Raw genomic sequence first — 27,274 nt, 5'->3', positions numbered from 1 at the left:
GTCCTGGGGTTCTGGCTGCTACTAGAAAACGCAGCTCCTGTGTTGGCTGAGCACGGAGACGTGGGACGGTTTCAAAAGACCCTAGTTCCTTGCTGAACACAATCCTAAACTTCAACTTAAATATAAAGTACGTTCCAACTTTAAATAAAAGCATTTATTAGATCATTATAAAACCAGTAGGAAAGACTAATCAGCAGGGCCCGGTTCGACAGCGCCTCTGTGTAGGGTAGGTAAGGCCCCCCCGTCGGAGCCTCCGCCGCTTCCGCCCCGCAGGGACCCACGCCCTGTGCCCTCAGAAGTTGACGTGGTTTCGGATATCATTGATCTGCTTCACCATCTCTCTTATGTGTTCACCCCTGTAAGACCACAGAGTCACTCAGGTCCGGGGACGCAAGGGACAAACAAGGCATTAACACTCATGCCGAAGGAATTAAGCAGCGCTGCTCGAGTGTGCGAGAAGTGCTCCGCCGAAGCGAACCGTGCGAGCTTCCCACGCGGGGCGGTGGGGCTCGCTGCCCGGGGACCCCATCAGCCACACGACACGGTCCCGTCGCTGCCCGTCGCTGCCCCTCCCACCATCCTCGGCCCCTCGGCCCCTGGGACCCGTGCACGCGGGCGGCGCGGCAGGCGGCACTTACTCCTCCTTCAGGACGGACTGGATGCACCTGCGCTGGTAGGCGCTGAGAGCAATGGCGGGCTTCTGCGGGCTCAGCACCTTCTCCATCTTCCGCTGCTGATAGTCCTTCTTCATGGTAACCTCGGGTGTCAGAACACGGACTACGGCTGGCTGCGCTTCCACCGCCCCTCGGACTGAGCGCCCGCCGCCCCCGCCCTGGCCTACCTGCTTGATGGCGTTGCCCAGGTGCCGCAGCTGCTCAGGAATCAGCTGCAGCTCCTTCTTCATGTCCCTCTCGCTGTCGGACAGAACCGGCAGCTGAGTGTGGAATCGGTGCAGCACGGTCTTCGTCCTAGAGCGAGCCAGGCGGGCGGGTGTCTCAGGCCGTGGGGGCGCCGAGTGCGCCAGAGCCCCGGGTCCTCGAGTGCGGCTCTGCGCCCCCCACGGGACGGGCGGGGCTCCCCCGCGCTGTCGCCCCAACGCCTCCCGGCACGGGCGGCGCCGTCCCTGCCCCAACAGGCTCGGTGCCCGAGAGCTTGGGCCGGACCGTTCGCGGCCACTGACCTGCTCATGAGATCCTCCTGTCTCTCCCTGGCCTCCTCGTACTTGTCAGCCAAGCGCTCTGCCATTTCTCGGAGACTCTTCCTAACGGCAGAAACCAAGGGGCTCTCGGGCTGCACCCCAACACCGAAGCCAAGTGTGTGCTTCTGCGTCTGAGCGTTTGAGCGGGAGACGCGGCCGCGTTCCCCGTTCGCTGGGGCACTTACCTCTCCTCGCGGCAGTAATTGAGGTCTTCCAGTTGTTTCTTCTTCTGGTCACATAACAGCTTGACCCTGGGGGAACACGGAGACTCAGCAGAAGCCGGGCCGGGCCGCTGGCGGGGCGCGCGGGCGCGGGGCCGGGGTACCTGCGCTGGATCTCCTCCTTGGCCAGGTCCTGCTTCAGGATGTACTGCTCCCGGAACACCTGCGTGGCCCTGCTCAGCAACTGCAGGCATTCCTCCGGGGCGGGGGCCGCATCTCCGTCGGACGACCTGGGAGACGAGCATCTGCTGTGACTCCCTGTCTGCCCCGCAGCCCCTCTCCCTGCTTCTGCCCACCCCCCACCCCCCGTCACCCGCTGACGGCCCAGGCCCCGTTCCCCTCACGCCCAGCACGGCAGGACACGGGAGCCAAGACCGCGGAGGACAGAGGACGGACAGGAATGACGAATGCAGAGGCGGGAGCCTGGTAAAACCTGGACGCCCCAAAGCTCATACTTCAAAAAGGCGGGATTTGCAACACTCCGTTGTAAAATGCTTCTGATGTGCTTTTCGAAGGAATCTGGGCTTTCGGCCAGAATGCGGAGGGGAGACTCCGCGGCTGCCACATCTTCTCGGGTACAGAGCAGGGGAGGAGATGCCGGGTGGACCGTGCTCCTGCAAGATAGACGTGACCCGACGCCGTCTACCGTGGGCTCATCGGCTGCGTGCCCCACAGGAGCCTCGTCCACGCTGAGCTGTGAGAACACGACAATCTACACAGCGTGTCTCCCGTAACAGGACGAGACTGCGGCTCTCTGCCTGAAGTCACCCTGGGGAGGCCGTGCCCCCTCGTCTACCAACGCTGCCGTGTCCCAGCATGGCAGGACGGGATCCTTCCAATAACGACGTTGAACTGACAGAGGCAGCCCCCAAATATAAATTCATCATGGACTCGCTGCGGAGCACTGGACAGGCTGTTTGTCACGTGAACAAACCGTGCATTTCCCACGTGTGATTCTGGATCTGGGATTCTCCCAGCAGGATGGTCAAGCGTGTGAGGACATGAGGGGACTTACAGCAAGGGCCTTATGAGGCACTCGTAGGTGCTGGTGATGCAGACCATCGTGGGCCCCAGGATGTCGGGCACGATCCAGAACCCTCGGATGGGTGCCGGCTGCCTGGAACGACACGGCCGCAGGGGTTGACGCTCGGCCAGGACGCCCCTGCAGGAGTGTAAAGCTGGGGACTGGAAGGCCGCCATGCTGGGAGTCCTGGTCGCCTAACAGCCTGGAGGCTGTTGGGACAGGAGCCACGGGGCAGCGCTCACAGAACCACCAGCTGCCGCTGGCTCGCACGCCAGGCCCAGCGCGAGCGCTCGCACACGCTCAGACCGCACAGGAGGCGAGCATCCAGCGTCCAGCGCTCCTGCACCAGCTTGCAGGGCTTCACCTACGGTCTCCACCCCCTGCCCTGCCCCGCGGGGGAGGCGGAACTGGGTCCCGGCAGGGACAGCGGCCCATGTGCTTGCGTCGCCCGTCCCTGCCCTTAACCACAACCCTCCTTCCGGGCGGGAGGGGGAGACGGTGCGGGGTCCAGGAGTGAAAAGGCCTGTTTTCAGGGTGAAGCCTGCACCTGGGGAGCAAGAAGCTATGACTGCGACCAGGCCCGGAGCAAGGCCGCCGCGGGAACTGCAGCCTGTGGGTGACCCCCCTGCTCACAAGCTGCCCTCACCCGACCCTGCGGGAAGAAATCGCTATCCTGACTTGGCGCTTGGCGATTTCCAATCTGTGGATTCACACCTAAGCGACATAGTTTAATTTTACCTGTTTGAGAAATGTGTACACTGGGACTTTATTCCCTATTTCCCCCCTCGCTCTCTGGCCCAGTGCTGTCCTCCCCGCCCCCAGCAGGGCCTTCCCTGCGCATCCCCGAGAGCCCCCGGCCTGTTGCGCGCGTCTGGACCCTTCCCTGCTCGCAGCTGCTCTCCGTCAGCCCGCAGCGCCCCCCACCCCCGCAGCTGGGTGGCTCCAGGTGCTCAGGCCTCCTGTGCCCATCCTGTGCCCTCTCCCAAGCTCCTTCCCCGCGGCCCGGCTCCCACCCCCGCATGCCCCCGTCCACGCGTCTTCCATCTTCCCGAACCCACCCTTCCTCCTGGCCCGTGTGCCACGGCAGGACCGCGACGCAGTGACCCCAGTACAGAGCTGGGAGTCATTCTAGATCGTTCCCTTCATTCACTAAACGTCCACGGACCGTGTGTCCCCTGGCCGGAAACGGAGCACGAGGCAGTGTGTGTCACAGACACGGTCTCTGCCCTCACGGACCTCACCACAAACCAACCCCAACTTCAGTGCGTGTGACAGAGAGAGAACCAGGCAGACGGGGACGCAGGGAGCCCTCGCTGAAGATGTGACATGAGCTCGGGGTCACACACGACCTGGGCTCACGAGGGGACGGCAGCAAACGGGGGCGGGGCACACCGTGTGCAGGCGGCCGTGAGGCAGGTGCCATGACCCACAGGCCCTCGGGTCAGCTGTCGTGTCTGTCGGGTGGCGACGTGAATTCGGCTGGGACCCGGGACCCGAGTGCGCAGGGAGACGCGGCCTTACCTGCAGGGCAGTGGCTTCGTGCAGAGGATGTGCTCCACGAAGCACTTCTGCTCCGCGGCGAGCTCCTGCAGACTGTCCTTATCTTCCTCGTCTGCGGGGGAGGGGGCACACCACGGTCAACGAGCCGCGCACGGCCCCGGGCACCAGCTGGAGGCGGCCAAGTGCCCGCCTCGGACCCCAGCTTCGTGCAGACCGCGCCCTCCTGACACGGGGCTCCCGGCTCCTGGCCCAGCAGGGAAAGTGGGCTTTCCCTGGTCAGCTGCGGAAACAGGCGTGTTCCCGGCCAGGGTTCCTGGGCGGCCGCCGCCTCACACACGCCTTGGCAGGTTCTGCAACAGCTTTCCGAAACGTGATTCACAGCAGCACACAACTCACCGCTTAAAGTGTGTAATTCCAGGGGGTTTGCTGCACAATTGTACACCCACCACCACAGAGATTTTTAAAATCTTTTCACGAGGGGCGCCTGGGGGGGGGCTCAGTCGATTAAGCGTCTGCCTTCGGCTCAGGTCATGATCCCAAGGTCCTGGGGTCGAGCCCCGCATCGGGCTCCCTGCTCAGTGGGAAGCCTGCTTCTCCCTCTCCCGCTCCCTCTGCCCCTCCCCCTGCTTGTGCACCCTCACTCTTTCAAATAAAAAATCTTAAAAAAAAAAGTTTCATTACCCAAAAGGAAGCTGCACACTCCTGAGCAATCACGTGAGTTCAGCCAATGGCCCCAGGCCACTGCCACCACCCTCCGGCCTTCCCCCTCCGCACACCTGCCTACCCTGCACAGTTCCTGCACGCGCACAGTCAGGCGACGGGTAGCTGTCTGGGCGAGGCTCCCTGTGCCGCAGGCCTGAGCTGGCACCTCATCCCTTCCTACTGTTGGCAGACACTCCATCGATGGCTGGGTCGCTGCCCCATCGGCAGTGACGGACACACGACCGTCTGGCTCTCACAAGGACACGGCTGTGAACACCTGCTCACTGTTTGTGTGGACACGTGCGTGCGCACCGGGCAGTGGACTGCTGGGTCAGGCCTTAAGTCTGTGTGGGTCGCCTGGGGCACGGCCAGACTGTTTCCCTCGGCGCGGCACCACGTCACGTGTCCGCAAGCCCCGTGCTGACTACTCTTGTTAGGACCGGTTCTGATTTTAGCCACTGTGCGCCGGGCGTGAAGTCGCACCCAGCGGTCGCGTGGCGTCTCACTTCCATGACTACTGATACGGGACGTGTTTTCATGTGCTTACTGGCTCTGCACCTCACTGGAGGAACAATGTCTACTCAAACCCTTCGTCCTTTTTTGAGTTGGAGTCTTGCCTTCATGTTACTGATTTCTACAAGCCCCTTATGTATTCCAGCTACAAGTCCGTTACCAGATACGGGATTTGCACTTACTCCCATCCTGGGGATTGTCTTTTTACTTCCGTAACAGTGTTTTCTTCTGGGAGTTCTAGAGTTTTAGTTCTGTGATCCATTTTGAGTCATTCTTGCGTCACGGTGTGAGGAAGGGGTCCAGTTCCGTCCTGTCACAGGTACATGCGGGTGTCCCAGCACCACTGGTCAAAAAGACTGCTCTCCCGCACTGATCTCTGTTGGTGCCTTTGCGGAAACCAACTGGACTCTCCACCCCGTTCCATCGACCTATGCGAACCTCCTTATGTCAGCGTCACGCTGTCTGCGGTACCGTACCTTTTGTAAGAAGTTTTGAAATCGGCAAGTGTGGGTCCTCCAACTTTGTTCTTGTTTTTCAAGACTGTTTTGGCTAATCTAGGGCCTTGGAATTCCAAATGAATTTTAGGATCAGCTTGTCAATTTCTGCAAATTCTGACAGGGATGGTACTGGGTCTGCACATCGACTTAGTGAGTACTGCCATTTAACAATATTAAGTTTTCTGATCCATGGGTGGTGTTTATTTATTGAGGCTTCTTGTTTCTTTCAGTAACATTTTGTAATTTTAAGCCTATGTTTTACACTTTTGTTAAATTCATTCTTAAGCATTTTCTTTTGAAGCTATTATATGTGGGACTGTGTTATTTTTCTTTTGGCTTATTCACTACTAGTGTACAGAAACAGAACAGATGTTTGCACACTGCTCTTGTATCGTGCAAGTTCTCTGAAACCTTTATTAGTACACACACTTTTGTAACGTGTCCCCTATGATTTACTGTATAAAAGATCGTGTTGTCAGAAAAGAGAGTTTTAGTTCTTCCTTTCTAATCTTGAAGCCTTTTATTTCAGTTTCTTGGCTAGTTTCCTTGTCTGCCAGCTCGACAACAATGTTGAACACAAGTGGCAAGAGCAATGTGCTTGTGCTTCAGATCTTAAGGGGAAAGTGTGGAAGGCAGAACTTGTAAACAACCAAACTGGACATTCAGTGGAGATTTCCTGAGCCGAAATCAAGAGTCGGACTCTCAATGGACTGAGCCACCCAGGCGCCCCGATTCTAAACTACTTTTTGATAGAATCTGTGAAACATACTGAAAAGTAACAAAAAACTCACCTGACCCAAGAAACTTGTGAAGTTTATGAATCCAAGTGAGCCCAACACTGTGCACGCCGGCCTCGTGAGTACAGTGGTATCTGGAGGGACACTTGGGATCTGCAAACAGAACCATGAACGATACAACGGCAGTTGTTAGAACACGGACATTCACCCCAGAAGCCTGCAAACACGTGTGTGGACAGAAGTGACAGACAGTCTGCAAGTCCTTCACACTGTGCTACCGTGTCAGGGGTTTTGAAACTTTAAGATCTGAATTCAGTTTTCAAATACATTTTAAGTATTTTTAAAAGTAATAAACACAACCCAAATATTTCTCAACAGAAGAGTTCACCAAGACATACATACTTGTCCACCTCTGGGCATTTACTTGCAGTCCTTCAAAGTAAAACGGGGCAGCTCTGCAGAAACATATGCGTCACTCCACGAACCTACTCAAGCAAGTGCATAAGTCACAGCCCGCCAGGACGACCGCGGACTCAGCAGTCCCGACACCGTGTGTCCACACAGGCGTGGGGTGTCACTTCTCAATAATGCTGACTCACGGATGGTTTTACTTTAAATTTGAATCCTTTTTTTTTTTTTTAATTCCTTAAGTAAGATTACTCCCGCCGTGGGGCTTGAGCTTATGTCCCTGAGGTCAGGAGTCACATGCTCTTCCAATTGAGCCAGCCAGGTGCCCCAATATTTTTTTTTTGATATAATTCTTGTTTGACAATCCTTTATATTTACTAATTTTTAAAAAGATTTATTTTATTTTTTTAAAGATTTATTTACTTATTTGAAAGAGCGAGAAAGAGAGAGAGAGTACATGAGAGGGGGGAGGGTTAGAGGGAGAAGCAGGCTCCTCGCTGAGCAGGGAGCCCGATGCGGGACTCGATCCCGGGACTCCAGGATCATGACCTGAGCCGAAGGCAGTCGCTTACCAACTGGGCCACCCAGGCGCCCCAAGATTTATTTATTTTAGAGAGCACGCACGCATACATGCAAGAGAGGGGTGGGGGGGGTGGACAGAACCTCCAGCAGACTCTTCGCTGAGCATGGAGCCTGACGTGGGGCTCAATCTCACGACGCTGAGATCATGACCTCAGCCGAAATCAAGAGTCAGGCGCCTAACTGACTGAGCCACCCAGGAACCCAGAGGATCCTTTATAGTTATACTAAGAAACATGAGGAACCGTTACATAATTTAGATGAAATGTTCTATGCTTCTTTTGAGCCCTAGTACCAGTGAGACTACCTGAGCCTAAAACATGAGTTCCTGAATATTTATATTTATCGCTGTGACTCAGTACTTTCAAAACATTAAACAACTAAAACCAGATACAGAAGTAATTTACATGCTGAAGCTGACTGAAGATGCAACGGTTGAGGGGCTGGCTCAGTCTGTGGGGCATGTGACTCTTGATCTTGGGGTCATGAGTTCGAGCCCCAGGCCGGGTGTAAAGATTACTTAAAAGTAAAATCTTAAAAAAAAAAAAAAAAAAAAAAAAGTTTGGGGCACCTGGCTGGCTCAGTTGGTAGAGCATGTGACCCTTGGCGTCAGGGGCATGAGTTCAAGCCCCACTGTGGGTGTGGAGCCTAAAGAAAAAGAAAAAAAGATGCAACTGTCATCCATAAGCCCCAGATGAAAATTTCCTCCTAACAGCCTTTCTTACCGTTGACTTCACAGTAAGTAAATGTTGTGAAGTGAATGTTAACATTTTTTTCCTGTTTTATATGCTGGGGTTCTGCATAACTACTCCCTGAAAACAGCATTATAGTATTACAAAATTTTAAAAATCCTGGTGTATGGCAGTCCTCTCCCTGAACAATAAAATATTAAAAAGTTTCTTTTCATCTGGCCAAACTGGAGACTTTATCTCAGGCTCAAATCATCTCATTAGGTCTATTGTCTCCAACGGCTTTTCAAAATGTGTCTGCGCTGAAGTCAAAAGAAAAATCTCAGGATTGGGAAAGAACCAGAAATCTGTTACAAAAGAGGCAACGTTCATAACTGAAGGTAGGAATCTGTTAGACACCCCGCTATTCGGTGGCCGCTCCCATCATTAAAAATCTGGGTACATTTCAGTGACTGCAATGTGTCTTAAGTACAGATATGAACGAGTCAAAAATTTACTAGCTTCACATACGAAATATTAACTCTTGTTGGAAAAACCAAGATAAGAATATCTCCGTTGAAGATTTCCCAAAGACCTATATTCTCTTCATGAGGAAACCAAGCAGCGTGTGGCCCTTACCTCACCGGGTCCCGGTGCCGTCATCGCTAAGTGGGGACCCCTACCGCCTGGACTGTCTACTCAGACGTGCTCTGTGACTCCCTGTGTTGGCCTACTGCACGAGAGCCACGAGCCCCGAACGTCTGCTGTCCTCTCTACGGAGCTGAACCCGATCCCGTGGGCTGGCTCCAGGGCCGGTGAGCAGAGGAGCTCCTGTCTCTGCACGGGGCCCGGAAACCTGGAGGGGACTCCCGAGAAGCGGTGGAAGGACAGCGGGGTTGCAGGGACTCGTGTCAGAGCGCCTCCCAGGTCATCTGATGTCACCCCGACTGTTTCCAGATGAGAAGACAGAGCCCAGAGGGGCTCACCGAACACCCATTCGTGTCAGAACTGTGCCCCAAACCCAGCAGGAGCCAGGCTCCTTCCACTCAGCCACTCGGCATCTCCACAGCACCGGCTTCCAGGGGCTCAGCAGTCTACCCAGAGGCTCCCCAGACACAGAGAAGCTGCCAGAAAGATCTGGTACCAACCCAGGTAAATTAGAAAAAGATAAAAAGGAGAGCTTTCAAACTGGGTCTGGGAGTAACAAGATACTACGATGTGTTCAAAAGCGAAAACCTGAATCTTCACAGCAGAATCTTAGATTTGGACTTTAAAATTCCTTTTAAGGGTTACTAAAAGTTTCTATACGTTTAAGTACTTGAATCATGAAATCAGCTTTCGACTGGACTGGAAAAACTCCCCCCCCTCGGTCTGGGCGGATCCAGACGGCAGACCTCCGGACGCCTGGGAAAGCCGCCCAGCCTCTCCCGGCCCCGGAGCGGCGCGTGAAGCCCGGCAGGCGCTCGGGGCTCAGTCAGCCTTCCCGCGGCTGGAACCCCAAAACCACGGCCCGGGAGCAGCGGGCCCCGTCCCCGGACTAGCAGGCCGGGCTGGAAGGTAGGGCGGTGCCCCTGTTACCTCTGTGCAGTTTGATTGGACAAGAAAAGTCGGAGTCGAAGGGGTCGTCGTCCCCGGCGGCGAGCGTCAGGCCGAGCTCCAGCTCCACGCACTCGAACACGTACAGGGAGGGGACCCAGTCGGCCCTGGAGGCCCAGGACTTCTCCGACTGTGAAAGAAGCAGCGGCGTCTCAGCGGTTCGCGTTCATCCAGCCGACGGGAGCCCCCGCTCGTGTCCTGGCGGGGGGGACAGACGGCCTCCCTCGTGTCCGGCAGACGCGAGCCCGGTTCCGAAGGGCCGGGCAGTGACAGGGAGCCCCCCCGCCGTCGGCGCCCGCCTCACCGTCCGGTCGTCGTCGTCGTCCCCGTCCAGCACGACGCAGTGGTACAGCACCCCCGACTCTGTGGCGATCACCAGGACGTGGGGGACGCAGGGCAGGCAGAGGACGGCGCACGCGTCGTAGCCGTAGTTGTCTTCCGCGGCGGGGTGCATGGGCAACGGGCCCAGCAGCCTCCCGACACTCCCGGGGCTGCGGGAACAGCGACACGCGGGCGGGCGGCTCGGACCGGCCGGGGACGCAGCGCCGGGCGGCCCCCAGGTCTCCGCACTCTCCTGCTCGACTCTCACCCCCGGGGCTTCGCGACTGCAGACAAGTCTACACCCAGACGGCACGGACAGCGTCTGAAGACATTTTTGGTTGTCGCCACGGGGGTGACGGGGGCGCTTACTGGTGCGCTGGGGCAGAGGGTGCTGCACGCGCCCCACTGTTCAGCTCAAACAGCACCAGTGCAGAGGCCGAGAAACCGGGCCCCAAACCTAGGACGGTGCTTCCCTCGTCACGTCTCCGAAGCTACCCAGTGCCGACAGCCCCAGGGAGACCCTCGCTGCTAAAGCCACGGCCGCGTAGCTGCCCTGCAGCTGCACTGAGCCCCCCGCACCTCCACACCTGCCCTGTCTCCCCCGCTCCCCGTCTCTCCGAGCACACCTCTCGTGCTTTCTCCAACTTCTGTCCGTTGAAGACTGGCGCCCCCCCAGATTCTGTCCCAAGCCCCCGCCCCGCTCTCCACGCACACAAGAGCATACTCAGCTATGCCTGCTTCTAACTACTGCCTAGACCCTGCGTTCTCCTGTGGAACGTAGCGTCTCTTCGGGGCTTCAGACCCCGCGTCCACGTGGCAACACAGGACTGGGGGACGGCCCAAGGGACCCTCAGCTGGGGAAGGAGACGTGTAGCCAGAATTACCACATGTGTGCTGAGTGTGACAACACGGGAATTTACAGCGCGAGAGGAACACAGGGACAAAGACACTGAGGTAAGGGGGTGCCTGGGTGCTCGGTCGGGTAAGCATCTGACTCTTGATTTCTGCTTAGGTTGTGAAGGGAGTCCCACGTGGGGCTCCGCACCGAGTGCAGACTCGGCTTGAAAATGTCCCCTGCCTCTCCCGCCTGGGCTCTCCCACTCTCTAAAATAAATAAAATTTTTTTCCTTAAGATTTATTTATTTGAGACAGAGAAACAGAGTGAACACGAGCAGGGGCAGAGGGAGAAGCAGGCTCCCCGCGGAGCAGGGAGCCCGATGTGGGACTCGATCCCAGGACCCCGGGATCACGACCTGAGCCGAAGGCAGACGCTTCACCGACTGAGCCAACCAGGCGCCCCTAAATCATTAAAAAAAAATTGAGGTAAAAAAAGGTACCAAAAATAAATAAGAGCAATGAGAAAGGACATATTCTGGGAAGGGACTGTGAACACTCCAGCTAAGGAGCAGCTCTGGAAAGTTCTGGAAGCATGGACGGCCAGGACCCACAGGAAGGTGACCCCGCTCACTAGGATGGGAGGCGATGGATACCGTCTGAGGCCACAGGAAAGGAGCCCACGACTGGCGCGGGACGCGGGCAGTCTCCCTGCGGGGCAGCGGCCATCAGCGGGGCTCCACGTGGAGGTGACGGAGCCGTGCTTCGCCAGGATGAATGTGACAGCAGTGAGGAGAGAACGTGGAGGGGCAGACGGGATTGGGGCTGCGGGTGAGGAGATGAAGGATCTGGGCAGAGAGGGCCCAAAGCCAAGACAAGGGACTGGAAAGAAAGGGATTTGTGTTCCAGGAACTTTTAGGGTAAAATCAAGAGAATTTGGGACTGGACTAGACTGCACATAAGAGAAGGCAGAAGGCGCCTGGCCGAGCGGTGGGAGGCTAATGGTGCCAGCACAGAAGCCCCCGGACGGGTCCCGTGTGATCGGCGGAGAGCGTGAGGGTCGAGGAGAGTCCGAGGGGAGCGAGTCCTCAGAGCCCTGCCGCCCGTCGAGCTCCTCGCCTTCCTCACCTCACGGCTCCGCTCAGCCTCCCGCCCCCTCCACCCGGGGTCTTCCCGCGGACCCCCCGGCCCAAGCTCCCGTGTGACCAGTGTCCCGCTGCCGCCAGCCGGGCGGGCGAGCCCGGCCCCCGCCCCACTCCCGCAGCGCCCGCCACGCCGCGCCCACCCGGGTCTGCTGAGGGAACGCCAGGGGACGAGGGGCCACACGCCGGGCCCTGGATTTCTGTCCGTCGAGACGACTTAGGAACGAAGCACAACGCTCAGCCTCTGGCCTTAGGCCTTCCTGGTTACAAACTTGCCCCAAATTCTTAGCCTCTTGCCTCACACACCACGACGGGGGAGCCTCAGGTCTTTATCTTCAGCATCTGCCTCTGCTCCCGAGGCCTGTGTTTCCAACTGTCCCCGGAGCGTCCCCACGGTCTTGTCCAACTCAGGGTCAGTCGGGCCCTCGGTAACACCACTGCCCGCCCCGCCGGCAGCCGGCTCGCACAGACCCTCCCTCTGCGCCGTCTCCTGCGCGCACCTCTGCCTTGGCTTCCGAACGGCCCCGGTCTGCGGCCTGCAGGTGGTCAGCCAACGTGGGCCACAGCGACTTCCGACGTCTCTGCCCCGTGCGTCCCTTACCAACCGTCTACCCTTCTGCTCGGAAGCCATCGCCGGCTTCCCACGGCCCTACCCTACAGAAAAGACCCTGTGTTCCCTAACCGGGTGTAGAACTCCACCACATGTTCCCCAGGCAGCCACTTCCAGCTCCATCATCCGATGCCCTGTACCTGAAACCCCGCCCCTGCCACAAATGTCTCATCGCTGAGCCGCGAGTGACACGTGCACCCACCCGCACGCCCTTCCCCAGCCCTCGGTGGAGCCCGCGTTAGACACGTGTCCCTCTCCACGAAAACGTCCCCATCTCCTTCACGGCGGTCCACCTCTCCCTCCGCTGAGCGGCCGCTGTCTCTGTACCACTAATGTGGTGTCTCTTCTCCCCACAACCGGGACATTTGACCCCAGGCTGCCCTGTCTGCCCTTCCCGTCGATGCCTCGCCCACATGAGATGAACCGCTGTCTGGTCAACGGTGAGGAAGTCACAGGTCAAAGGATCAGTACCACGCAAGCCAAGCACTACAGGGACCCCGCGTCCCCTGGCCGCCCCTCACTCACCTGTGCGCCAGGCTGACGTAGGTGAGGAAGGTCTCCCCGTTCTCATACAGGATGTACAGCGGGTGCACCACGACTTCCCCTTTGCCCTTCTGCCCGAACATGCTCTTCGGGACCGTGGACAACGGCCCGAAGTCAAACGCAACTGCTGTCTCCCCCAGAGACGCGGTATACGCCCTCCTGAAAAGACATTGAAAACCAGCCCGTTGAAAATAAAATGTCCAGTAACAGGAAGTGGGGTGGAATTTGTATTCAGTGGAGAAGACAGAAAATCACACTTAAAACGACAGAAGCGTCAAACCCTACAGTGCGGCTTCCCTCTTCAGCAGCTCAAACCTACAGACGAGCGGTAAAACCCCGCACAGGGACAAGCGCGAACCCAAGAGGAAGACAGCGGGAGGACCAGCTCTGAGCGGGGGAGACATGCCTTCCACAAGCATCCACGACACACCTGCCTTGAGCAGGTGCTGCTGCACGTTCTGGAAACACGTCGGTGAACCTGATAGCCCCGCCCTCGTGAGAGCGACAAGACAAGAAAAGAGCACAGGACACAGCAGGCGGCAGATGTCAGCACGGGAAGGGAAGCGTGCAGGCAGCCCTGAGCGATCCTTCTGGGAGGGACTCTGACGGGCGACATCTGAGCCCAGATCCGAAGCACCGATGGGAGCGGGTCTGTGGTCACGAGGCAAAGCACAGGCACAGAGGCTCCACGTGGGCAGGGGCGGTGCTGAGAATGAAGGGCAGGGAAGCCGAGGTGGCCGAGCCCAGGGCCGGGGCAGGAGAGGGGCCGCCTGCAGGAAATCAGTGCAGTGGGGCAGCAGGGACGCAGAGCCACCTGCTTTATACCCCAAGTGTCCCTCTGGCTGCTATGGGGAGATCACAAAGCATTTCATTTTCTTAATATTTTTCTGTAGGCATTCCCCGTGTTCTACAATAAATACACGTTACCTTTGTAATTAGGAAAAACCAGTGATATGACGTGCTGCTGTCTTTGTATTTTAAAGTTTAGTATGACTGTCATCCAAAGAGGTTCCAGTTTCCTACAAGGTTAATAAATACGGGTGTTTGCTCACACCACCAAAAGCATGCCGGTCAGCGATGGAAAAACCTTGTAATCTCTGTTGAAACCACATTTGTAATCCCAATAAACTACCGGAAAAAAACATTTCAGGACACGAAGAACAACTTACCCTTTATTGAGTATCAGGCTCTCCTCTTCGGCTTCGGAAAGCACAATGACCCTGGCGGGGGTCTGAGGCTCTCGCAGAGAGTAAATCCTAGCGAGCAAAGGAGGAGAGACCCGCACTTAGAATTCTTTCATTTCAGAACTGCCCTCCACCTAATCACTGCTTCAGCATTTTCCTGCTGGTCTCACAACCATTTCTTTGCCACAGAGCCTGGTCTTCCTGACAGAGCAGTGTACTTTGTCTGTTCTTTAACGACAAAAGAGCAGGGTGTCCGTGGGACCTCCAGAAATACTGTGCATCGTTACCAAAGTGCCTCCTGGCCTCCTGCACGCTGTGGCACCCCTGTCTCTCCCACCCTGAGCCCCTGGGCACACTAGCGCCATCTGGGCGCTGCCCGACCGCCCCGAGTGGGCCAGCTCCCCTGTACCGCCTGTCTCTGCCCGTCACACACGAACCTCCTCGGAGAGGAGCCACACAGCCCTCTCTACACCCACAGGCTGCACAGAGAGGGACGTTTAGCCCCCAGTCTGCACACACTGTTGTTACACGAAAACGCAACATCACGTCATCCCTACTTTCCCAAGGGGTAAGTATAAAACGGGCATTTCTTTTACCAACATCGTTTTCATTTAAGATAACAAAAATTCATGGCACGTGGCTATAGTTAAAAGGAGAATTTTCAAAAGGCCAAAAATATCATTATTAGCAATCTCACATCACTTATAAAGCCCTCATCAAGTTAATCACTTTGTCTGACCGCCCTAAGAAACTTTAAACTTCGTTAGTTCCATTACCAGGAAAATGCCATTTAATAGATGTTTTTAACGAAAGTGTGATCCAACTGAACACACGCACTGTGGTCTTCTGCCGCCTGTAAGCAGCTCTGACTTCAAAACGCACATAAATGCTGGACAGGATGCACCGTAGCGGGGGCAGTGAAAGGAAGTGCGGGTGCACCGGGTGGGTAGGGAGATCTTGATGCCCAGAAACTGTCAACAGGGTCCCAAAGCTGAGGAGAAACAGTAACTACCCCATATTTATTTTTATTTTTTATTTCCTTAGAGAGTGGGAGGAAGGAACGCACAGAGGAAGAGAAAGAACCTCAAGTAGACTCTGCACGGAGCACAGAGCTGACACGGGGCTTGATCTCATGACCCAGAGATCATGACCTGAGCCGAAATCAAGAGTAAGATGCTCCACTGAGCCACCCAAGCGCCCCAAGTACCCCATTATTTAAAAAAGAACAACCTTCAACAGTGGAGACCAGATACCTCCTTTTAGGCATACCTGGAGGAAGATCTTGGCCTGGGCCCTTTCCCACCACCCCGTTTCTCAGCACATATAAAGGAAGACCAGGGGAGGAGCGCCTGGGTGGCTCAGTCGTTAAGCGTCTGCCTTCGGCTCAGGTCATGATCCCAGGGTCCTGGGATCGAGTCCCGCATCAGGCTCCCTGCTCAGCGGGGAGTCTGCTTCTCTCTCTCCCACTCCCCCTGCTTATGCTCTCTCGCTCGCTGTCTCTCCAATAAGTAAATTAAATCTTTAAAAAAAGACAGACAGACCAGGAGAGGGAGCGTCAGGAGTCCTTGCGTATACACTGTAACCTCTGTGGCGGGAGGGTGTCCCCTCCTTTCTTTAGCCCCAACTCCAAAGCCAACTGGGTGAGGAGGAAGACACTCACCAGATTTAGAGATGCCCGTAATGAGGGGAGACGGGTGTCTCATGTCCTACCTGAATCCAGCTGTGCTGCAGGAAACTGCAGGCCCCCAGGTAAGGAATCCCCGAGTGAAATGGACAGGTCACGCCCTAGGGTTGGGGGCTTGTGAATGCTACATGGTATCCACCGCTCATATGGAAATTTCTACAGGAGGTGGGCTGGAACAGTGTGAGAAAGGCCTGTGGTACCGATGCCCAGGTCCCCATGGCCCTTGCAGGGCAGAGCAGAGGACCCTGGCGGTCACCACACCACAGAAAAGATAACAATGGCTGCATCGCGAGTGCGAGGATCCTCCATCCCAAGAGAGAACGCGGGCCTGACCGCGGACAGAGCCGGTGGGAGACAGAGCTCCTCAGTGACTGGGGGCCCCTGAAGAAACACACACCCGTCTGTGCAGAGGTCCCGTGTCAACGGCGGCCAGCAGCAGCCCATGGGACCAGATGACACCGGGAGCAGGGTCAGGTCCACGCCGACAGCCAGCCAGCCTCAGCTCCCCTCACTTCCAAGGACTGAGACCCCGAGGAAGCAGGAGGCAGCCCCGTCCCCACACATCACCCCACCTCAAGGTGCCGGGACAGAAACAAAACCCAGACCAGTTCAGGCCCTCCCCACACGCGTCCCTTCCCCCAGTGTCTGGCCTGTGCGACAGGCCAGGACCCAGAGAGGGTATGGACTGGACATCGCAGCTTTAAACTGGACACACCAAGTTTAATAACCGAATGTAACCAGAGAGCGATGAGATCTGTTTAAGAGGCCAGTAAGGGGTCAAGCCTTCAGCAGAGAAGGAAGAGCTGGTGGAGCACGGTTAAAAGCAGTGATTAGGAAAAATAACACTATCTGTACCTCAGCTGAGTCCCCACCCCCCTTCCATGTTTTACCTAAATTAGATCCAGAAAGTTAACTGATAATATTACAGAAATGTCTGCAGGATTAGGGCCTTACTCATAGAGTTCAAAACCTGTCAGATCAAACCGGTTCATTTTACAAAATTAGAACTGAGGCTCCCCTCAAGTTTAAGTGGCGCGTCGGGACAAGAATTCAGATCTCTCAACCCCCAGTTATATTCTCTTCTCCCCACGGGGCATCGCCTCCAGCAGAGCGACAGGATGAGAGGCGGGCTCTCTCGGGAGAGTTAGTGAAGGAGAGACTGGAGGCGAGAGGCCTGGCTGGGCGGACGAGCAGTAACCAAGGCCAGGCAGTCAGGGCCGTCAGACAGCCCGCTGGGCCCGAGTGCCTACAGCAGCCTGAGACAGGGCAATGCGACAGCCACTGACCCAACCCATGGCACCACAGCCGTCCCCGCGTGAAGCTGCAGAGATCGAGACACTGCACCTTATCACGTTGTCTGAAGTCAACAGCACGACGTGGGGGTCCAGCAGCTCACTGGGGTACCAAGCGGCATGCTTCAGAGTCAGAGACGTAGAACTGGTGAAAAATCTCTCAGCAACGGGAGTCGTACTACAATAAAGACAACAGTTTTTCCAAAACATTCTGTAGAATGTGGACCAAAGATCTTCTACAGGAAAATCTGTTTTAACACTCTTTACTCTTCTTTCCTTCATTTCTCTCTCAAATCTTGCTGAGAAGAGCAGTCAAAGCATCTGTTCAGTCAATACAAGTGAGGATCAAAACAACCATTTTCTAAATCACAGTGTATTTTCGACCATACTTTTACAAGTGACTTGAGATACACTAACTGATTTGATCCCTTTACTGGCCTGGTGAGAGAACTACAGGATAAACATGACTGACCCAACTGTGGAAACGGGGAGACAGATTTTAGCAAGGGAACATTTTCAGGGAACTACGCTGGGGAGCTAAAGGTGGTTTCTATCTCACACTCTTTTCAACAGATCTTTCACAGACTCTCCCGTTTGCGGATAGTTGAGAAAGATACAAAAATTAAACTCAGTTAAACTTAAACCCGTGACTCATACATAGTAACTGCTTCTCAAAAGTTATCTTATTTCTGCCCACATGAAGGAGCGGAACTCCGGTGGGACAGCAGTGGTCAGCCGGGCAGAAGAAATGCAGGTCACGCAGACATGACAGCAGGAAGCCCAGAGCACGCGGTGCTGGGTCAGCGGCACAGAAAATGCAGCTTACGGACCACCACGGCACTTGAACGACTGTCCGCACGTGTTACAAACTAGACAAACGATAAACGGAAATACAACTTACCTACAGTTCACTGTTGATTTTCCACCTTCGAATTCAGAATTCTTCCCCCATCTTTTAGGTAGTTCTAATACTGTAAGTCCTCTTACCCCTGTAAGGGCTATATGATGCTGTGTTGGACTTAACAGGACTTGAGAGATTTCAAACAGGGGCGGATTGATGCACAGCAATCTCTGGGGAATAAAGCAAACTGGTTAAAACAGCTCCTTTCACAGTAAATATGTATGCGAGGTACCTGAAAGCACAACCGTCATGGTACAGTTTTCTTTTCTTTTCAAGATGTTCTTTACTTATTTGACAGAGAGCGAGCGAGCATGAGCAGGGGGAGCGGGAGAGGGAGAGGGAGAAGCAGGCTCCCTGCTGAGCAGGGAGCCTGACGCGGGGATCGATCCCAGGACCCCGGGGCCACGCCCTGAGCCGAAGGCCGACGCCCCCCTGCCTGAGCCCCGGCGCCTGTCAGGACGTATGGTTTAGTACCAGCAACCGAGGCAGGTGCTGCTCTCCCCGCTGGGAACTGCAGAGCAATGAAGCATTCTGGGTAAGTGCTAACACCCCGGCTAAGAACTGATGAGAAACTTTTTAACCGCTGAGATTAGAATGTAACATAGAATGCACCAGATTTCCCCACCTTGAAAAATAACCTCTACACATAATTTCTCTTTTTGTGACCGAACTCCAGCCTGCCCCTGACAGTCTCTACACCCCATCAGGTCAGCCTGTGTCCGCGAAGCCACCATGCTCTGCCAGCCTGTGTGTGTCTCGACGGCTCTTCCTTCTCCTTTTGTGGCTGGCTGTCACGGTCCAGGAGACCTCGAGAGACACTCCGCTGATCTCCCGGCCAGGGGCACGTGCGTCTTCTCTGTGCTCTGGAAAACTGTCATAGTTCTTGTCACCCTGCATTCGAGTCATCCTTTCAGTTGACCGCCCCGCACCGCACAGCTGGCTGTGAATTCCTGAGAGCTGTGTCCTTCCTCACTTACCCTCGGCACAGCACACGGCACAGTGCTGTCTCTGACGTGTTCCAGGGAAGCGAGAAATGAACTCAGCAGCGTTCATAAATGACAGCTGCTGTGCTACATCAGAAACAGTCCAGGGAGACAGAGAGCAGCCTCAAGAGCTCCTGCAGCTGGTAAAACACTGCTGGACCCATGCGGCATTTTCCGGGCTTCTGAGAAGCTGCTCGTCTCAGCGTCACCAGCCCTCACAACAACGCACTTCTTCTGCGGGCACGTTCTGCTTCTCTCCTGCCCACATCACATTGCCATCTTCTGTCCTTTCTACTTTCACTCGTAAACCAGGAGACGGCCAACGTATCACTTACCCTCCCGTGAGAGGAGACTCACCCTCAGCCTTTACCACTGTAACTAGACCGTTCTGCACACAGTGAGATTGCCACCGCTGGTGACTGAGGTCTGCAAGCCTGCCTCACTGCTGTGGCTGAGCGGCCCGTCGCCCATTCCAACCGATGCCCACCCCGCGCTCGTTAGGAAGTAGACTGTCCTCTCGCGACCTGCTTCCAAGACTGCAGAAGCACGGCCAGCACCTTGCCAAGATCCAATCACTTCTCGTCAACAAGAATCGGACCGTGGCTCACAACACAAGGCATATGCGTCAGAGCAGGTAGCACGTTATTATTTTTTTTCAATCTTTAAAAAAAGCCGGGATCCGTTTATTACAGAAGGACGTCTCCTGCAGGCAGCGTCTGACCGCAGGTCTGGAAGGCCGTCTACACCCACTTTCACGTGCTGCCCGCTGACCAACACCCCGCAAAACTCCCGTCCAACTTTGGGAATGGGCTCACCTTCTAGAAGCGAGGAGAAGGGACCGCCAGGGCATTCTGTCCCGCCCCAGGCACAGAACTCGAGCCCCGCCGCCTTCAAACCTGCCCCGACTCGGGGCTCACAGCAACCCCCGCGGCAAGGATCGGGCCTGGACCTGGGGGTGCCCCGCCCGCCGTCCGCTCTCCCGCGACGTCTCCCTTCGGAGCACCGGCACCGCCGGCCTTTGCACGGCCCTCCCCCCCCGGGCCCCCCAAGAACCCAAACGCCCCGAGGGCGCGTCGGAGTCGGCAGACCTCTGCGGAGGGAACGGCACCCGGGAAGGAGAGGCTGCCAAGGCGGCCCCGCCGGGATGCGCGGCGCGAAGACCCCGGCCGCGCCGCGCCGCGCCGCCGCCCCGCACGCCCGCCCGCCGGGATGCGCCGGGAGGCCGGCCCCGGCCCTACCTGGTACTGGGACAGGGAGGGCTCCTCGCCCGCGCCGCCGAGGCCCCGCAGGCGGACCACCAGGAACGAGCTGCCGTCGCCGTCCCACAGGAAGAGCTCTCCGCCCAGGCCCAAGACCAGGTTCCTCGTCAGCGGCGGCGACGAAGACGCCGGCTTCTCAGCGTCGGCCGGGCTCTGGTTCTTCAGCCCCTCGCGGAGCCGCAGGAACACGGCGTGGTTGGGGAGCCAGGACTGCCACGGCTCCGCGTCGCCCGCGGGGCTTTCGGCGGCCGCCATCTTGACCCCACTGCGCGCGTCGCCCCAGTGACTCCGCGCGCCGCTGAGCGCAGCCAATCCGCGGCCGGCCGGCCGCGTTCCGGCCAATCAGCGAGCGGGCAGCCCGGAAGCACACGGCCCCGGGGGCGGGGCGGCGGGGAGGGCCGGCCGTCAGGCGGGGGCACCGCCTCGGGAAGGCCAGCCTCCCGGGGGACAGCCCGAGACCCGCGTCTCTGCTGCTTGGGCACCTCCGCCTGGCTGAGCCTAGACGTCCGAAAGCTTCCCTCAAGCCTCACCTCCCTTAGTCCGGGTTGGGTTGACCTCACAAATGCCACTACGGCCCCGCAGCCTCGGGGCCGCCCCCGTCTGTCTCCGCGCGGGGCCGGCCGGTGGGACCGCCCCTCCCAGAACGCCCCGCGGATGGGCGCGGGGAGCGCCCGGAAACTACAACTCCCAGGGTTCTGCGCGCCCAGGGGGGCGGGGCTTCCTGGCGGCGACGCCCGCCGAGAGGAGATGGCCGAGGCGCCGGGCCCCGGGCGCCGCTCGCTGTACAAAGCGGTGGGCTCGGCGCCGTGGAAAGAGGTTTTCCGGCAGGTGGGCGTGGGGTTTGGGAAGCCTCGGCTGGGCCGGCCCGGGCAGCCGCCGTCCCGCGCGCGGGGCGAGGCAGGTTGGGGGAGCGCCGGGCGGCGGCGGCAGCGGCCCCGGAGCGGGCCCGGACCGGGCTGGGCTGGACCCGGTCGCCGCCGGAGTTTCAGGGCCCTGCGTGCGGGGTCGTGGGAGCCGGCCCAGTGCCAGCACGCCGCGGGTGCGCCTGTGCGCTCCCACCACCACCCGCTGGGGTCGGGGTCGGGGGGTCGGGAGGCGCTCGGCTCACTTCGCCCCTGCGAGCGGGCAGTTCTGCTCCAGACGGGAGATTTTGTCGAGTTCGAACCGAGTCCGAACCGAGTCCCAGCTGCTCCTGCAGGCAGCGTCTGACCGCAGGTCTGGAAGGCGCGCGCCTGCGTCCCTTCTGACCTGTTGTGACGTCAGCGTGGTCCCCGCGAGACGGCCCCGCCTTCCCGGGAATCTCTGAAGGGGCGGGCGTGTGCACCGCCGTCGAAGAGTCGGATGCTGGGAATGACCGCCGACCGCGGGGGCTTCCCAACCTGGGCTGTTGACGTCCCGAGCCCGACGGGCCTTCGGTGCCGGGGGCGCTGTTCCCTGCGTCGTAGAAGGGTTCGCCGCATCCCGGGCCTCTGCCCGCTAGATGCCAGTAGTCCTAAAACTAAAGTGACAGCAGGAGGGTCTCCAGGCATTGCCCCGAGCCCCGTGAGGGATGAAATCGCCCCAGGCTGAGAAACCTTGTGCACGACAGCGGCCCCGGTAGCCATATCCAAAGCAGCAGGAACGTGGGTGTAACCTGAACGTCCTGTCGTAGCGCAGCAGGTGCTGAGCTGATATTACCCAACCATGAAGGACGCTGCCCTTGATCAAGGTTGGCTATAAAATATGGTGATCTGGGGGCACCCGGGTGGCGCAGTCAGTTGGGCGACGGACTCTTCTTGGTTTCGGCTCAGGTCACGATCTCAGGATGGTGAAATCGGGCCCCCCCGTCGTGCTCATGCTCAGCTCTGAATCTGCTTGAGATTCTTTCCCTGTCCTTCCCCTGCTCCCTCTGCTCCCCCCCCAGCTCACGCTCTTTCCGTCTCTCTCTCTTCTTAAAATAAATAAAATCTGAATGTGGTGATCAGAATACATAAACAAAGCATGATAATTTCCCCTGTCTGTGGATAAGGACTGGACAGAAATATGCAATATTTCCGCAAATACGCAAGATATGCAACATATGCAAAACATGCAAATATAACGCATATGTAAATATGCAAATATATGTAAAATACGCACATGCAAAAATAATAGTAATTAGGGCTGTAGTTGAAATTTTGTGTCTATAAATTTCTGTTAATGATTTAGCATCTAGTCTAAGAAAAAAAATTTTTTTTTAGAGAAAGAACATAAGTCTGGGGCAGGGAGGCAAGGGCAGAGGCAGAGGGAGAAGCAGACTCCCCGCTGAGCAGGGAGCCCAACTCGGGACTTGATCCCAGGAACCCCGAGATCATGACCTGAGCCAAAGGCGGACGCTTAACGACTGGGCCACCAGGCGCCCCTAAGAATCTGTTTTGTTTGTTCGTTTGTTTGTTTACTGGACTCACTCCCTGTCTTTCTCCTTCCAAGGGATGCCTGGAGAGAATGAGAAACAGCCGGGACAGGGTCCTGAACAGATACCGCCAGGCTGGAGGCAGTACGCCAAGGAGATGTCAGAACACCCTTCTGGTGCAGGAGGTGATGGAAGAAGAGTGGAGTGCTTTGCAGTCTGTGGACAGCTGTCCGGAGGTCTTGACCCAGGTCAGGCTGGGATATGTGTTTCCGGGGAAGGTGCTACAGCACCAAGAGTGCCCTGTGCCCCCAAGTCCTCTGAACCCATCCACCTTCCACCCTCCAGCCCCCAGTCAGGATTCCCATTGCCTCGAACCCAGGCTCTTCCGTCTTTAAGGTTAGACTCTTCTAGATTCATGGTTCATAAATACCAGACTCTACCAATCTGCTGCATCATCGCATCTGTGAAGCTAAAAAGAAAGATGTTTCACCCCCGGGCTCCCCTGCTGGAAATGTTGACTCAGCAGGCATGGGCTAGCAATCTCTCTCTTGAAGAGGGAGTCCAGGAGCTCTCTGATTCTCATCTTGGCCAGAGTCGGGGGCTGGGTGTGGACCGGAAACCATTTACCCTGCACGAGGAAGAGCCCTGGCTTGGATGTCAGTGCTTCTGGAATTCTGACGCCGGTTGTGCTTTCGACCCTTACCTGTCCTGTGCCTCCGAGCTTCGCTTCCACGTTTGTACAAGGAAGAAGAGAGCGTGGTCAGCACATTGATATAAGAGAAGCTTGGCAAACTGCTCTGAAAACATCAGGGCTGTCTGTAGTCACGATGTGTCATCGGGTGCCTCCCGTGTGTCCCAGCGCAGGCCGGACGTCTGGGTTACATGGTCCTGTTTAGTGCTCACAAGGGCCCATTCAGGTCTCTTCCCACTTGACAGAGGCCTGAAGTGAGGTTTACGGGGTTAGGAACTCCCCCCAGCAGCTCCGAGCTTTGGCAGAACAAGTACTTAGCCGCTGCCCTCTACCCTCTCCCCCCAAATTTGGGGCCCTTATTTTGTTACTGGGTGGTTTAATCATGTGTTGATGACTTCTCAGGGGGATCCCGTTAGCACGTCGTCAGCATATCCTAGAGAAGGGATCTCAGATCTCAGGACAGATCTCAGTTAAAGCGGAGTCCTTCGGGCCAGCCTCCCAAGCCTCAGTCACTGTGGGACTTGCCGACTGATCAGAACTGCACTTTCTCTTGCAGTTGGAGGAGCTGTTGGACGTGGCTGAGCTCGAGGAAATCCAGCAGGAGATGGCTGACCAAGGTGACCTCTGGGAGTGTCCTTCCACCTGCACCTAGCTACTGGAGCGCTGAGCGCTTTCCAAAGCAGAATTCCTTCTTAACTGCCCCCGCTCTATGCCTCGCTCCAGGCGGGTGTCAGAAGTCCCTGCTTTTACTCTGGAGTCTTGGCTCTTCCCGAGAGTCTGTTGTGACTGGGCCTGGTGCTCGGGCTCCGCGTTCTGTGCGATCGCTTTCTCCTGCTGACTAAGCTGACCAGCTAGCATGGGAGAGGAGAGGGGTGCGGGCGGCTCAGCGAGTGCTGGGGCCGAGAAGCCACCTCCGTGTGGCGAGTCCAGGTCCTGTGTTTATTCTGTTCTCTGGTTCTTCTCCATTAATAGCTGAATAGCAGTCCTGTCACCGTACGGGACGCAGTCGAGATCAGAGTGCTCACGTCACCTACTTTGACTGCCTTCCCTCGCAGCCGTTCCCTGCTGCCTGCCGGGGCGCTCGTGGCGCCCACCCCCTGGGGCATCACTAGGGCCGCGGGGTACGGCCTAGCACCTGTGTCACTGAGCCCTGTTGGGCCCTGGCTTTGTTGTTATTTCCTGTAAGAGACATCATAGACCTGCCCTCTAAGTTTGTAGGCTTACGTAGCGTGTGGACAAGAGCCAGAGCCTCGCCAGTAAGTGGCGGCTGCCCCAGGAGGGTGCGGGAGGACAGACCGTCAGCCCGACTGCGAAGATGCCCTTCTCGGCCGGGTGGTAAATGTCAAGGCTTTGTGATCCATACGGTCTCTGGGGCAGCGATTCGGTCCTGCTCTGGTGTAAAACAGTCGTAGGCCTCATGGGCACGGCCGTGTTCCAGTAGGACTTGACTTAGAAGATCGCCCGTGGGCTGGTCGGGCTGTGGTTGGCTGGCCCTGGCGTGTAGACTGGGAGCTCATGCTTTTCTGCGTGTGTCCCTCCTTCCTGCCACATCCTCGGCGTGGTTCCGTGCTCGCTGTGTGAAGGAACACAGATTGTGAACAACACAGACTGAGCACATGGACGTCGGGGCACAGATCGCTTTAAACTCAGCACCTAGTGCCCAGTCAGGGTCTTCTCTCTGCTCTGCTCCCGTCGCCTTGGCGGTGGGGGGGGGGGGGGTGGTGAACTCTGTGTCCTCAGCCCTTAGCCCCGGCGCTGCTGACGCAGGACAGGCAGGAGGGGAGGGAGCCAACGAGACGAAGCCTGGCAGAGCAGTAAACATCTTGTGATGGGTAGCAGGATTCTGCCTGGCTTCTTCTCTGGTGTGGGTGAGGCTTCACGTGCAGGACAGGCGGCCGGGCCGGGGAGGGAGGCGGGGAGCTTGCTGGAGCTGCCGTTTGCCCCGCAGAGCGGTGCATCCTCAGGGAGTATGAGAAGAGCCTGCAGTTCGATGAGAAGTGTCTCAGCGTCATGCTGGCCGAGTGGGAGGCAAACCCCCTCATCTGTCCTGTGTGCACAAAGTAAGAGATTCCAAACCCCTTGCGGCATGACGGGTGGGTGGCATGTCCCCCCGGAAGCTGGTTGTCCGGAAAGGTCTGGGGGTGCCGGGGTGCCGGCCCTGGCGTGCTGTGATCCCAGCTCTGCTTCCAGGTCCAACGTGAGTGTGTCCGGCGGTGTGGTCACGTGTCCGTGTGGCCTGTACCTCCCCTCGCACGTGAGTGTCCCCCTTCCCACGTGTGTCTGCTTGCTGGAGGCCGCTTCGCTGGCGCCGCCGAGCGTTTCACAGTCGCTCCCAGCGGCTGGTGCTCCAGGTCCTGGTTCAGGCGGGGCCGTGTGGCCGGAGTGCGGTCCGCGTTCCCGGCTCGCGGCTGGGAGGGGCGCACAGAGCCTGGTGCAGACTCAGGGTTTGCCCTCTCCGTGTAGCTCAACGGCTTTTTTTTTTTTTTTAAACAATTCCCGTTTGAGTATTTCCTGAACGTTGCATTCCTTATCGTTGTAAAAGAGGAAAGCCTTGTTCTCATTCTCCGTCGGGTTACCGACGTGTATGACAGCGCGGTTCAGGTAGCGCAGGCGGCCCCGTGCCCTCCTGGTGCGGCTCACGCAGGAGCAGGGGCCCACCAAGGTCAAGGGGTTAGCGCGGTCGGAGGCGCACGGAGCCCGGCCATCCCCGCGAGCCGGCCTTGGGGAATCGGGATCTTCAAGCTGTTGACTCAGAGGTGACCGGGGTCAGGCTGTAGCTTAACTTTATTTGCTAGTCTCCAGAGTTGACGGTGCAAAAGCTTCGAGCCTGTTTGGAGGACCGCGTGAGTGAGCACAGCGCACACTGCCCGCACACGCCCGCGTTCTCCGTCGCGGCCGGGCCCGAGGAAACGCCCAGTCTCCTCATGAGCTGCGTGGTAAGCCTCCTGCGGGACCCAGTGGCGGAGCCGCCAGTGGTTGGTGGTGGTCCCACCCGGCAGAAGTCATAGAGATGGGTAGATAGTTACAAATGCAGCTTAGTCTCGTGTAGGAGAGTGGAGGTCACGTGTCACTTACACCAGGAGGTCCACGGTCACCCGGAGGGCCTCCTGTTTCACTCTGAGGACTCCAGGACGGCTGGGGCGGCCGGGTGCGGCCTCACCGTCGGTAACGCACAGCCAGGAGGACATGCATGAGCAGTCTGGGTGGCCACGGGATGAGGGAATGTGCTAGACGGCCAGGAAGCCAGGGGCGTCCTCCGTGAGTGGTCAGGGGCTCCTCAGCATGCTGGCGCGTCTGAGCAGCCCGCTCTGTGCTCCGACGCCCACCGATCAGGAGGGGAGAGCCAGGGATGCGTGCTGGCCCGAGGGGCCGCGAGTTCGGGTTCTGCCTGCAGCGGGCGTGCCCGTCAGCCTTGGGTTCAGCTGCAGGAGCCTCAGTCACCTCCCTGCGAGGCCGCGAAAGCCACCGGCCACTTCTGTGCTGAGGGGAGAGTGTTTGGAGCCCCAGCCGCACACGCTGCAGGCAGACGCCCCACTGGAGCCGCCTCGTGTCCCTGCTGATGAGACTTGAATTGTGGACGGAGATGGTGTTCGTGACCGGAACTCTCTGTTTAAATCCAGGCTTGTGATACGTGGGCTGTGATCCTCTAGAGCGGCCTCCACTTGTTCTCCTGGGAACAGGACTCGCTCCGCCTGAGACAGGCCCTTGTAAATACCAGCCGTTAATTTATAACTTATTTTGTATTAAAATTTTCAAACTGTCTGCTCTTGGTGTGTTGTGATGCAGGCTGAAGGGGGAAGAATAGAGAGAACAGAG

The 27,274-nt window shown here is 57.5% G+C and overlaps 2 protein-coding genes across 2 annotated transcripts; one reads left to right on the top strand and one right to left on the bottom strand.

Moving 5' to 3' along the window:
- Nucleotides 1-139: 139 nt before the first annotated feature.
- Nucleotides 140-20,774, bottom strand: NUP88 (nucleoporin 88). The gene is made up of 17 exons (XM_027625767.2): nt 20,376-20,774; nt 18,155-18,324; nt 17,306-17,431; nt 14,263-14,349; nt 13,076-13,252; nt 9,948-10,134; nt 9,626-9,773; nt 6,447-6,545; nt 3,965-4,055; nt 2,435-2,536; nt 1,875-2,033; nt 1,524-1,649; nt 1,384-1,449; nt 1,181-1,261; nt 842-968; nt 639-757; nt 140-356 (listed from the first exon to the last, which is right to left on the bottom strand). The coding sequence occupies exons 1-17, from the start codon at nt 20,649-20,651 to the stop codon at nt 293-295; spliced, it is 2,205 nt and encodes a 734-aa protein (XP_027481568.1). The 5' UTR covers nt 20,652-20,774; the 3' UTR covers nt 140-292.
- Nucleotides 20,775-20,934: 160 nt separating this feature from the next.
- Nucleotides 20,935-27,214, top strand: RPAIN (RPA interacting protein). The gene is made up of 7 exons (XM_027625768.1): nt 20,935-21,224; nt 22,845-23,015; nt 24,015-24,075; nt 25,407-25,518; nt 25,649-25,712; nt 26,254-26,394; nt 27,079-27,214. The coding sequence occupies exons 1-7, from the start codon at nt 21,051-21,053 to the stop codon at nt 27,106-27,108; spliced, it is 753 nt and encodes a 250-aa protein (XP_027481569.1). The 5' UTR covers nt 20,935-21,050; the 3' UTR covers nt 27,109-27,214.
- Nucleotides 27,215-27,274: the final 60 nt, after the last annotated feature.

The sequence above is a fragment of the Zalophus californianus genome, chromosome 16, assembly GCF_009762305.2.
Source record: "Zalophus californianus isolate mZalCal1 chromosome 16, mZalCal1.pri.v2, whole genome shotgun sequence".
Lineage (NCBI taxonomy): Eukaryota > Metazoa > Chordata > Mammalia > Carnivora > Otariidae > Zalophus > Zalophus californianus.
Note: the sequence above shows the minus strand (reverse complement) of the source record. Positions and strands in the feature narration are given on the sequence as shown.